This window comes from Gopherus flavomarginatus, chromosome 4 (genome assembly GCF_025201925.1).
Source record: "Gopherus flavomarginatus isolate rGopFla2 chromosome 4, rGopFla2.mat.asm, whole genome shotgun sequence".
NCBI classification, from domain to species: domain Eukaryota; kingdom Metazoa; phylum Chordata; order Testudines; family Testudinidae; genus Gopherus; species Gopherus flavomarginatus.
Genome location: NC_066620.1, coordinates 38,765,642 through 38,779,252, shown reverse-complemented (window position 1 = coordinate 38,779,252; position 13,611 = coordinate 38,765,642). Strand labels below are relative to the sequence as shown.

The 13,611-nt window shown below is 43.4% G+C and overlaps 1 protein-coding gene across 2 annotated transcripts in view; it reads right to left on the bottom strand.

Moving 5' to 3' along the window:
* The window catches only part of SRBD1 (S1 RNA binding domain 1), a 249,577-nt gene that overhangs the window by 26,958 nt on the left and 209,008 nt on the right, over window positions 1-13,611 (bottom strand). For both annotated transcript variants that reach the window (XM_050951786.1, XM_050951788.1), the window contains exons 19-20: window positions 6,544-6,650; window positions 3,730-3,906 (exon numbers count right to left, since the gene is read on the bottom strand). In XM_050951786.1, the coding sequence (XP_050807743.1) occupies window positions 3,730-3,906; window positions 6,544-6,650 (284 nt within the window). The remainder of the gene's footprint in view (window positions 1-3,729; window positions 3,907-6,543; window positions 6,651-13,611) is intronic.

Sequence of the window (13,611 nt, the reverse complement as noted above, 5' to 3'; positions counted from 1 at the left end):
GACTATGTATCTTTGGGCAAGTCATGTGACACACAGTTTCTATTTTCCTACTTCACATGGTGCTGTGGGGACTACTTCATTAATATTTGTAAAACTTTACATCTGCAGATGGAAAACACTGCAGAAGTGGGAGCATCCATCTACTACACATTGAACAGGATATTTCTGTCATCCTTTAGAGCCAGATACTACAGTAATATATTACTGTTTAGAAGTCTATCTCCCAGAGAAATACACCTAGGGTGATACTGTGAGGTGCAGCCCAGGGGGTGGGGAGCCTACAGTGGCCATAAGCCATGTTTGTGCCCTCCCAATCCTAGGCTGCTCCAGGGGTCAGAGCTTCCCGGGTGTAATTTAGACAGCCCTGTGGGAGAAGTGCTACCCAGAATGTCTGCAGAGCAACATGCTGCAGCCCTGCCAATCACCCATCCTCCCACCCCCGGGCCTGGTCCCTATGCTATGGCTTGTAAGGGAATCCTCGGAGGACAGCATAGAGCCGTCTGTCTCAGTTTCTTTGCCAGGAAATTCTTTCTCAGCCAGATCTTGGGCTTCTAGAAACCCTTTATGCTGCTCTGGCCCCATTACCTGGTGTAAAAGGGATGGAGGAGGGATGAGGATCTTACCCATAAAGGCATACCGCGTATGTTATTATTTCTTGCTTAACTATGACATTATGTATTTTAATTGTAGTTTTCATGTGACCTACCCTAACGCTGTCTTAATAAAGTCAGTATAACCTTCTCCAAATATTGCATAAACTTTCTTAAACCTTTTTTAAAGAAGGGAGAATGTGTATATAGAATTTGCACTTATGCACTACTTATATAATGTTATTCATACATTTCTAACTAGGCAAGTGCAAGTAAACACAAAAATTAATTTTTCTATACTGATGATGTTTTCAGATAATATTTAGTTAACCAGATTAATCAGTTATGGTGTTTCACAGTAAAATGTACTAGTGATGTGGTCAGTGAAAGTGCTCATGTCATTTTAAAAGAAAAACAGCAATAGAAAATACTAGATAGATACAATATGGCTAAGTTAGTGCTATGTGATAACTTATTTTGTTCTGTTTTGTTAAAACATTCCAAACTTTTCAATAGTTGATATTTAATTTTGAATGTTGCACTGGTATGAGATTTTTCTATTTCATTCTTCACTTTTTGTTTTGTTTTTAAAGGGGAAAATAATCCAGAGCCATGTAAGTACTTGTAAATTCCTTGACTCTAAGCTTATGCTAAAAGATTTCTGTAACTCTCATCCATGCAGAGCTTATCAGCTCTACAGGGTCCTTACCCACAACAGCTAAAACAGAGTCATTTTTGACTAACTTATTAAGTTCCTGTGCAGCCTGCAGGCTTTACTAACTCTACCACCTTTGAAAATGGACTGGACTTGAGTGTCCTAACAGCTATCTTTAATGGAGCTTGAAAATGTCTGAAATTGAAAAGTTTAGCAGATTTATCTATTTTGGAACTTTATACCTTTATGTCTCGGTGAAATCTACAGAACAATTCAAGTCAGAAGTGTTTAGGTGTCAGATGATTATGAGTTATATGAGCAGCGAGATCAGATGGTAAAAATATTTTTTCACTCAACTAGCTGAAATGATTTTGCTCAAACCAGGGCTAAGACAAAACCAGGGAAACCCCAGACCAAAAGAAATTAGTTTGAAATGTTTGGAACACTACAAAACTTATGGTTAAAATTATTACCACTTCAGTGTAGTCACTAAGCATTTTATAACGCATTTATGAAATAAACTAGTTATATCCTACATTCTCAATGATGTAAGTTCAATCAATTATTTCTACACATTTTTAAGAACTATTCAGATATTGAATAAACTGCAAAGTCACAAATAGTTCTAGGGCTTGACTGCCCCTACTGGTAAAGGGAGTACTAACTGGACACACCGTCTGCCTGAGTGGTGAAGCTACATCCTATCCTGGGAGGAAGAAAGGAAAAGAGACTTGCCCTCATGTGAGCTGTGCTTTTGTCACTGCCACCCTTTCCTGGCAATTCCACCAAGTGAGTGCAGCTTCAAAATATGATTAGGGCATCAAATGAGTCCTCAGAGTGAAGTCTCCCTAGGATATAAATTGCTCATCTCATATCTTTGTACTCAGACCATGACCTGCTCAGCGCTGCCCACTGTTGTGGCAGTGTGGAACAGCTCTGGGCCCTCCATCACAGCATTCACCACTCATACATTGGTGTCCATCAGTGGAGTGAATCAAGCTCTTGAAGCCCAGAAAGAAGTTTAGACTGTTAAAACTTCTTTCAGATCAATATTTTAGGTGAGAACTGCTATGTTTTTGTTAACTTGCCAAATATAAAACATGGGAATTAGCACAAATAAAGCTCTAATGCTGATGGCCCAGTGGCAGAGATATACTGGCTTCTGGCCCACAACAGGATATCTTTTGTTGGTTGGGCCCACCAGAAATGTTGCAGAGGCAATGCAGTCAGGGCCTAATTTTGACTTGGGTTTTTCAATGCAGCACCTGATTTTGCAAGACATGCATCCATAGGCATCTGTTTATCTGATATCAGGATTAGGCTCCTGGCCTCCACAGCCGACCCATCGGGTGTTGCTAGGGTAAAAATTCTCCGACGATTGTGCACGCAGCGCGCACACACCTAATTGGAATCGATATGAGCAAGCACTGGAAGAATGTAATTTACAAACAATTATGCATTAAAAATACCCCTGTGAGTTATCAGTATCGTACAGATGGAGAAACAGAGGCACAGAGAGAGACTAAAGAGATTTGCCCAAGGTCACTAATGAGTCAGTGGCAGAACAAGGAGTAAAACTCAGGAATCCTAATTCACAATAATGGGCTATAGCTAAAGATATGATTTTGTCACGGAATCTGTGACTTCAGCCCTGGTGGCTGGGAGCTGCAGGACCCTGCTGCCTTCGCAGCAGCAAGGAGCTGTGCAGTACATCGCCCACCGCCTGATGGATCCCCAAGCCGCCATGGACAGTGGGGATACCTCACAGCTCCCCGCCAGCCGCAGCAGGGCATAGGGATCCCTGAAGTTCCCCGCCAGCCACAGCAGGTCAGGGGGATCCCTGCAGCTCCCCGCCAGCTGTGATGGGGCAGGGGGATCCCCAGAAGCTCCCCAGTGGGGCAGGGGGACCCCTGCAGCTCCCCACTGCAACAGAAGCAGAGGGATCCCTGCAACTCCCTGCCACCAGGGCAGGGCAGGGGGATCCCTGGCAGGTCTGTGGCTGCTGCAGTGGGACAGGGGGATCCCCAGCAGTTCCCTGCTTCCACAGTGGGGTAGGGGGACCCCAGGCAGCTCCCCACTGTGGCAGCAGAAGGATTCCCGCAGCTCTCTGCTGCTGGGGTAGGAGGACCCTGCAGCTCCCCGCCACCACAGGGAGCAGGGGAACCCTGGAGCTCTGAGTCCCCATGGGTGGTTGTGGCCCCAGAGCTCCCAGCCATCCCGCAGCTGCCCAGCCACTTCCCATTTTATCATGAATATTTTTAGTGAAAGTCAGGGACAGGTCATGGGCTTCCGTGAATTTTTCTTTATTGCCGGTTACCTGTTCGTGACTTTACTAAAAAAATATTCATGACAAAATCTTAGCCTTAGCTATAGCCAACAAACCTATTAGACACTCAGTCAGCTCTGCCTGTTTGCTGCTTTGAGAAGGAATGGGCTTGTGAATGCATGGCTGTTACTGAGTTTAATTCACACCTTAGTAATTACCTGCAAAAGGTTCTTATATATTCTTGGTTAAACCTGATGAAGCCAGCGCACTGTTGAAAGGATTTTGGGCCCAGTCCTTTAACTTCCTTGAGCTGTTCCCGACTTATAAATGGTCCATTCTTTTCTCGCCATTCAATTATATTTTTAGCCCTATTAGCATTCAGTCCTGCAATATGTCTGAGAAGTAAAGTTTTCAAAATATATTAGTTACAAATAAACAATAACTAGTGCAGATACAAATTAACAGCAAAGATACAAACTGCTCATGGAAATCTGGGCTGGATAACACAAATATCAATACACTAAATAGTGTGCAAAAGCAGTGCAAGACCAAAGACTGAAGGATCCATCTTCACATGATCCTGCAAAAGGATCCATAACAAGACTCTGGACTGTCTGGGTATAAGGGTCTGTGTGGGAGGATACTTCTGCAGGATCAGACCCAAATCTGCATTCAGGTTCTAAGTGAATGGAAGCAGAGAATTGTTCATGGAGTGTCACTGATAGTGGTTCCAAAAGAAACAGCACCTGCAATCGATGCAAAAGACACAAAATAGCAAAGGCCTGGTCCACACTACAGCGTTAAATCGATTTAAACAGCGTTAAATCGATTTAACGCTGTACCCGTCCACACTACAAGGCACTTAAAATTGATTTTAAGGGGTCTTAAAATCGATTTCTGTACTCCTGCTCAACGAGAGGAGTAACCCTAAAATCGATATTACTATATCGATTTAGGGTTAGTGTGGACGGAAATCGAAGTTATTGGTCCCATTCTTTTACTGAGCTACCCAGAGTGCACCGCTCCGGAAATCGATGGTAGCCTGGGACCATGGACGCACACCACCGAAGTAATGTGCCCTAGTGTGGACGCGTAAAATTGATTTTATAAAACCTGTTTTATAAAATCGATTTTATTAATTTTGATTTTACTTTGTAGTGTGGACGTGGCCAAAGAGAAGAAAAATTACCCCCGAACAGTCTCATCCTTCATGCAACAAAAGTTGGAATAGAGTGACAAACTCAGCATTGCTGAAATAACAGAATTATAAAGAGAATTTGAAACGTAACAACCCACAAAGTAAAAATACTACTAATTAAGAATGAAAATTTTGGCAAGTCATTCTTAGAAATGTTAAGAAGTAGATCATGATTTTAAGCTCTTATCTAGGCAGTGGATAGTGCATGGTAAGCCAGGGTGTTAGACTTTCTAATGCACATGCTTATTGCACACTAACTCAAAACAGGGAACCTGCGACAGCTCACTGGAAGTTCCACAGTGCACTCTGACGTACTCTCATTTCACAATGGCTTACAATAGCTCTTCTTGATGACAAAGGTATATACCTCAAATATACAGCTCACAAAATTTCCATTGATCTTTAATCTGCCTCAGAGAACATATCTAACTTCTCAGGCCTGCAGAGATATAATATGCCTTGTAAATGCAACAGGTGATGATGAACACATTTAACATATCACATACCTGAACAGTAAGCAATGTTGATAATTAGCCTGTCTGGGATGCTCTGTTTTCTACAACTTAGTTCTCAGGAACACTCACTGCTTTTTGATGCAGTGTGCACTATAAGGGGTGTGAACTGCAGAGCATTTGTGCTCTGACTGCCCCATGTAGACCCTGCTGGCATGAACTACAAGGTACCTAGTGCATGTAGTTCATGTAATGTAGTTCAGACAGGACTTCATCAACATGAACTAAGTACCTTGTAGTTCATACCAGCAGGGTCTAGATGGGGTAGTTAGAGTGCAACATGCTAACGCACGCTACAACTCGCATCTCTTTAGAGCACACTGCGGTGCCGTGTAGACAAGCCCTGTACAGAAGCAGAAGAGCATACTGGAGAATAGGATACCAGAGTGGGGAGGGGGTGGGGCATGATGACAGTCTTCAAGTATGGAAAAGGTTGTTATAAAGAGGAGGGTGATAAATTGTTCTCCTTAACCACTGAGGACAGGACAAGAAGTAATGGGCTTAAGTTTTAGCAAGGGAAATTTAGGTTGGACATTAGGAAAAGCTTCTTAACTGTAAGGGTAGTTAAGCACTGGAATACATTGCCTAGGAAGGTTGTGGAGTGTCATTGCAGGATTTTAAGAACAGGTTAGACAAACACCTGTCAAGGCAGGGGATGGGACTGGACTAGATGACCTGTTTCAGTCCTACTTTTCTATGATTACGGGCATGACCTCCTCCCACTGTTTATTTTTAACAGTCCACTGGACCACATGGTTGAAATTTTCTGAATTTTGATTTTTCAACAGACAATTAGATATAATTTCACAAAAACTTTATATAAAAAATCATAACATTTTCCAGTACATTATAGAACTAGTAATTTTTTTAAAATGTACACATTGAAAAGGGATACATTTTTCATGAACATTTTCCAGAATTTTCTCTCTGTTTTTCAACTAGCTTTACTTGTTATAATCTGTACAGCCATCTTCTCACAGACAGAACATTTGGAAATCCCTTCCTTTGCAATATTAATATCGTATTTATTATGCCATGTTATTTTTGAATGCTGTGTTTGTTTTATGATATGCGTTATTACTTTGAAAATATTTGTCTCTCTCAGAAGAATGGTTTTACCTTGCAGAACCACATCCCCTCTTTCAAAAAGCTGACCCTTAATACTCCAGTGAAATACTGTCTTAATATGTCATTTTCATGTAATTGGAAGTTTAACACAAGAGCCATTTGCTACAGCAGAGTTTGAGTCAGATGGCAGACTAAACACAGACTCTGTGATCCAGAGCCATGTAATTACTGGAATAGGAAAGTATTCAACCCACCTTAATAGTATTTCTGAGCAGATGTTAATATCTACTCCTACAAAGCTGACACACTCCTCAACCACACTGTCCAGAGTTGCTTTGAGCAAAGTCTGTGAGACGTCATGCTGAGACACAAAAATACAGATATAGGGTTACTGAAATATTGGAACGTGCATAAACGAGATAAATGAGAACTGCAGACAATGGCAATTTAACAAAATATTTGCTAGTCTATTGTCAACATAAGAAACAACATTACAGGGACCTCAAATTTAATACTACTTTTTCTATTGTAGAGTTACTTTAGCCCATTGATTTTTCTTAATGTTCCTCAATATCTCTTTGCAAGAACTCTGCTGTGTGTCAAATTCCTAGAATATGCAGTATATTCTATTCCTTGTCAAATTAGACCATTTTTTTTACTGCACTGAATAAATGTTTTCCTGTCTCATTTAAAATCAAAATTTAATGAAACACACACACAATTCAGTTGAAAAATAGAATTAACATTGTATTTTATTATCTATACCTATAAATATAGATTTGTTTAGCCTGATAGTTACCTCCTTATTCTAAAATCCCATTTTAAAATTGTTATTAAAAAGACAGGTAGGATAAAATTTTTAAATTAATATCACTGGATAATAATTGGACATATTTGCACACATGAATGCTACATCTGTGCACACTGCAGCGGGGTAAATATATACTAAGTGCCTTCAAATTTTCCTTTTTTGACAACTAATCTTCATGTTATTATAGAACAGCTCATTATTCATTACCCTTTAAGAGTAAACCAGATATTACATTAGGTCTGAGAACATGAAGGCTAAATTTCAACCCTGCATCAATAAAATACATCAAATTGCAAATGGCTATATTCAGAAGATTAGCAGATCCTTCACTACAGTAGCACTACCGAAAATTCTTCTAGCTTTTCATTTGTTTGCATGTTTTTCCTTTGTTTTAATTAGTCATGCTTGTTAAAGATCAAAAGTTATGGAACTCTAGATACCAAAGTTTTACTTCAATCCATAACAATGTGAACTTCTCTATGAGTCCACCAATGCTTAGAAGTCTGACCTGAAGGGAGAATCCTTTCTAAATGTACGAGCTAATTTAATCACAATGTTGGCTTCGCTCTAGGGTTCTTATAAGTCACTCACATAAATCTGAGTTGATCTGTAGTGGTTCTGTGATGCATTTATTTAGGACATCGTCTTGGATTCAAGCCAAGATCCCAGATATTTTGTCCCGTACTACATTTTATCTCCCAAGCCATTCAGCTCTTTTAAAGTTATTATAATTAAATATGACATGCCACCAGCATCAGGCTCCGTCTAGTCATATTTGTCATTCATTAAACAATAGTTAATAACATAACCAATTCCTGTGCCAATGTCGTCCTCCTTATTAGAGCTAATCATATTGTAATGTACACTGATCGCCACAAATGTATTAATAAACTGACATGATATAAGCAGATCAAAGGAACACTCCTATGATAGACACCTGCACCCTCTCTCCTCCAGAGCCCAGCCGAGCCCCCCCTCTCCCCCCCACGAGCCCAGACACTTGCATACCCTCCCCCTTAGAGTCCAGGGATCCAGAGGGAGAAACAGCCTCATGGTGGATCCTGGGCTTGTACATAGTTTCCTTCATGCCACCTCCTTCCTTCAGGGCGTGCCAGGAAGTGCAGCTGCCCAGAACCCTCCAGCTCCCACCCCCCTGCTCCCTCTCGGCAGTGTCCTGTATTTGCGAGCTGGGCTTCGCTGGCTCCAGCAGCCTCTAGTGGCAGCCAGCAGCTCTGTAGCATCAATTCTGCAGGAAAAGGGAAATTCTGCACAGAACATTAATGGCAAAGAATCCCCCCAGGAGTAATTTGTAGAGCTGCATATGTAGGAGTAGCTCCAAATAACAGAGAATGTAATCAACCACATTTGGCCAATCTTTCTGAGAGGCTGTACGGCTGTGTGGACAAAACTTGATTTGACCACAGTGTCTTAGCTTTGATTCTCAGCTCTGTGAGAAGTGTCGTGTGACATTTCAGATACAGTACTCAGTTACATCATCAGTAACACAAGGGGATGGTATCTGAAGCCTTGATCAATAGCAAGGATTGTAAAGTGCACAGAATTATCTCCACCAATAGGAGAGGTGAAACTTGAACTCATGGTCTTCTGGCTTCAAAGGGGAACTTTGGTGCCTGTTGTAGCTTGTGTGTTAAATGAAGAACAAATTTAGTGAGTGAGAGCAAACATGAAAAATCTGTGAAGTGTTTGATTTGATTTATTTCTTTTTCCAGGAACAATTGCCAATGACTAAAAATTCATAGGCCTCTCAAAGAGAGCTTTGCATTTTTTCACTTTTTAAAAAACAAGTCAGTGTGTTTCAGCTTCATATTAGAATTTAAGAAATAAGGGCTATCAATGGAAAAATCCCACTGCAACCTTTACCATTCCTCGATAATGCTTACCATTACAGATATCACATTGTCTTTACACCCAAGGTTGTATGTTTGACTTGTGGCTGAGGTCCGTATTTTAAAAGATGTTGGTGAGCAAAGTGAGAGAGGAAAGAAACGAGAAACCCCTTTAAAGGTGTCAGGACATATTTCTCTTGCAGAAGGCCCAATAATTTTATTTGTAAGCATGCCTCAGCTTTGTCCACCAACTGCGTACAGCTTAAGCCTGCTTAAATAGCTCGACGACTACCAATAAAAAGAAAAAAAGACAGGCTCCTCTTTAATACCTCAATATACTACAGATGAACCACTCAGAATGGATATCTACAACATATATGGGAGTGAACCGATGCACGGTGAGTGAGTGTGAATGTGATGGATATAGATAAGCAAATTGTAGGGCTGCCCGTTTTCTACAGACAGCAGGACTAAAACCTTAGTTATAGGTAAGGCTACGTTTTAGTCACAGGTATTTTTAGTAAAAGTCATGGACAGGTCACAGGCAGTAAACAAAAATTCACGGCCCGTGACCTGTCCATCACTTGTACTATATCACTTGGATCCCCTGGATCGATTGGTCTTCAGCTGTTAAGACTCTGCCGATCACAACACGTCCGCCATTCTTCTCGCATTCTTGCCTTTCTTTTCCACGTTCATCTGAAACTTTTAACAATGTCATCTTCCCATTTTCTTGGAGGCCAACCAAGTGGTCTACTCTGTTCTTGCAGGTACCACTCAGTAATGATTGCAGTCCACTTACTGTCCGTGAGCCATGCTATGTGACCCACCCATCATATCTTATTATATCTGCTTTCCACGACAATATCTTTCACACCGCTGTGTTCACTAATTATTTCATTTGGGATACAATCCAGAAGGGAAATTCCCAACATAGCTCGTTCCATTGCCCTTTCAGCTACCGACAGCCGCCGTTCTTCTCTCTTCGTCAGTGCCGACGTCTCACTGCCATACAGCATGGCTGGCAGCACTGTTGAATTGAAGATATTTGTACGTGTGGTCTTGTCGATTTTTGCTTTGAGGACGTCCTTGATGGAGTTAAATGCACGCCATCCTGCCCAAATCCTTCACAAGAGTTCTCCGTTCATGTCTTGGCGCATATTATGTACTGTTCCACTTCCTCAATTTCTTCTCTTGTTACCATTATTCAGGCTTTTCGTAAGATGTCTGATCGCAAGTATTTCGTTTTGCAGCGGTTCATTTTCAGACTGACCTGACTGCTTTTCTTGTTGAGACTTCGTAGTACACTCTGCAGTTGGTTTGTGGTTTCAGCAATTAGTACGATGTCATCTGCGAATCTGAGATGAGATAATTGTTCTCCGTTTATATTAACACCACTTCTCCAATTGATCTTGTTCATAACCATTTCAAGGCAGGCGGTAAATAGTTTTGGTGAAATCGTATCTCCTTGCTTTACGCTTTTTTTGATTGGGATGCGGAGGGGAGTTTCGAGGAGAGTAATTTCTGTTGTACATCCAGTATTCACTTCCATCAACAAACTGATGTACTGCGTGTTAATGCCTTGCCCTGCGAGCACCTTTAATATTGTGTTGAACTCGATGCTATCAAAGGCCTTTTCATAAGTCAACGAAAGCAATGCACAGCGGGAGTTTGTATTCTCTCGCGCTTTCCAGGAGCTGGCTAAGGGTAAATATATGGTCGAACATGCTGAAATTTCTTCGAAACCCTGCCTGCTCTCTTGGCTGTTGTTCATCCAGACTCTGCGAGAGTTGGTTCGTTATCACCTGTGTAAAGAGTTTATAGATATGAGAGAGCAGACATATAGGGTGATAGTTCTTAAGATTTTCTTGATCCCCTTCTTGTACAGCAAGATGGTATTCAACTTCTTGCAGCTTGATGGTATTTTTCCTTCTTCGAGATATCAACTGAATCTTAAAGTTTTTTGCCTCCTGTGGAAATCATTTCCAACGTTATTCCATCTTTGCCTGGAGCTTTTCCCTTTTTCACCTGGTGCGCTTCGGACTTCGCTGATGATTATTGGGGGGACACGTTCTTCTGATTCTTGGAGCGTTGGGAGAGGGACGTTGATTCTTGATTTGAACAGTTCTGTATAGAAGTCCTTGCAGACCTCCTCCATCCCTGCTCTGTCAATTACTGTCTCTCTACCCTTGTTCTTCAATGCTGTTATGCTCAATCTATACTACGCCAATTCCTGCTTGCATATCCTGAGGCTCTTGCGTGATTCAGCTGTTTTAAGGAGCTTTTCTTTCTGCAAGTTCTCAAAGTCGTCCTTCAGTTTTCGCCGTGTAAAGTTGCACAGAATGGAGTACTCAAGGTTGTTATCCGAGCTCCTTTTCATGTACTGTACTACATATCCCTGACTAAATCTTGAGGGGGGAGATTGCCCAGAGGTACTGCAGATGCTCTGGGGGGAGGGGCGGCGTGGGTGCTCTCGGGGGAGCAGCCCAAGATCCCCGCTGGTGCAAAGGGGTCCAACCTTTGCACCAGCCTTGTGTCCCAACACTGAGCCCCCTCCCACACTCAAACTCCCACTGTTGAAGCAGCAGCAGCAGCAGTTGGTGTGGCTGGCCCAGGGGCTGCCAGAGCTGCTCAGGTGGCCCCTGGGCCAGCCACACCGGCTGCTGCTGAAGTCACAGAATCAGTGACAAACTCACAGCCTTAGTTACAAGCCATCTGTAACTCACAGAGAAAATAAGGCTTGTGGAAGGCGGCCAGCTGTGAATTGAGGCAAACTCTTCTGGAGACACAGCCTCTGACTGGCATTGTTTCCTCTGACTGCACCACAGAGACTTCTCATCCACACTGTAAATGCAATAGAAGCAATGTAAATTTAAAAAAAAAAAAAAAGAGTGCTTCCTGCCCCCAGGATGCTTCTCTGGGCTGGGCTGCATGGGTGAGTGGTAGGAGGAAGGGCAGAGATGACTAAAGCTCGTGACTCTATCCTTTCTCCTTGAAGGTCCCTGACTAGGCTGCCAAGGGGGCAGCCGGAACTGCTTCCGTGGAGACTGTGGCATTTGGATGCCCAGGGGGCAAAGGGTGGCCCGATCCCTTTTACCCATGCGGTCTCGCATCTATCTGTTCTGAAAAGAGACCATTCCCATCGAAAGGGAGGTCCTGGATAGAGGTCTGCATCTTGTGGGACAGGCCAGCGATCTGAAGCCAGGAGCTGCGCCTCATGACTACTGCTGACGTGACCGAGTCTGCTGCCTCGAGTCTGCTGCGTCCCATTCCATCTGGAGACAACACCCAGCCGCCACGGTGCCTTCCTCCACTAGGGTGTTGAATTCTCGTGCCAGAGCCTGAGGGAAAGACTCCTTGAACTTACGGAAGGAGTCCCATAAGTCAAAATTGTACCTGCCCAAGAGGGCCTGATGGTTCGCCACCCCAAACTGCAAGCTAGCTACTGAATAAATTTTTCCTCCCAGAAAGGTCCAGTCTTTTGGCCTCTTTATTTTTGGGAATTGAACTACTGTGTCCCTGCTTGTCCTTTTCGTTGGCCACAGAGACAACCAGCAAGCCTGGAGGTGGATGGGTATAAAGGTACTTGAACCCTTTGGCTGGGACGAAGTACTTCTTTTCGGCCCTTTTGGAGGAGGGAGGATGGGGTTTGCCAGAGGGCCTTGGCAATTTTCAGGACCCCTTCATGCACTGGTGAGGCCACATGGAGTATTGCATCCAGTTTTGGGGCTCCCACTGCAGAAAGGATGTGGACAAATTGGAGAGAGTCCAGCAGAGGGCAAGGAAAATGATTAGAAGGCTGGGGCACATGACTTATGAAGAGAGACTGATGGAACTGGGCTTATTTAGTCTGCAGAAGAGATGAGTGAGGAGAGATTTGATAGCAGCCTTCAACTACCTGAAGGGGGGTTCCAAAGAGGATGGAGGTTCTCAGTGGTGGTAGATAACAGAACAAGGAGCAATGGTCTCAAGTTGCAGTGTGGTCTACGCTGGATATTAGGAAAAACTATTTCACTAGGAGCATGGTGAAGCACTGGACTGGGTTACCTAGGGAGATGGTAGAATCTCCATCCTTAGAGGTTTTAAAGGCGTGGCCTGACAAAGCCCAAGCTGGGATGATGTAGTTGGGGTTGGTCCTGCTTTGAGCAGAGGTTTGGACTAGGTGACCTCCTGAGGTGCCTTCCAACCCTGATATTCTATTATTCTATCACAGTGCAACATGTGCCAGGGTAGAGGCTGAGACACATTGAACAAGGTGTCCAACTGCTTGGCCATCTCCTCCACCTCTAGGCCCAAGTTCTCGCCCAGCCGTCAAAGCAGGGCCTGGTGTTCCTTAAAATCATCTGGCCAGCTGGCCCTTGAGGGTCCCGCGACCACCTCGTCCAGGGCTGAGGACGAATGTACTGCCGGGGTAGGCTCCAGGGCATCATCCCTGGGAAGAGTTTTTTGGGGTGGGCATTGTCTCCTCTACTCCGACCTCTGAGCAGGTCTCAGGCACCGAGTGGCAGATGAGCAGTGCAAAAGGGACATTGTTATCACTGGCATGTCCCACCTCCTCCGATAAGGCCACTGCGCTGGCCATGCTGCCAACCCAGCACTACAGACGTCGATGTGGCCCATTTGCACTGGTAGGGTCTTGGCGAGGGTCTGAACTGCCCTTCCAT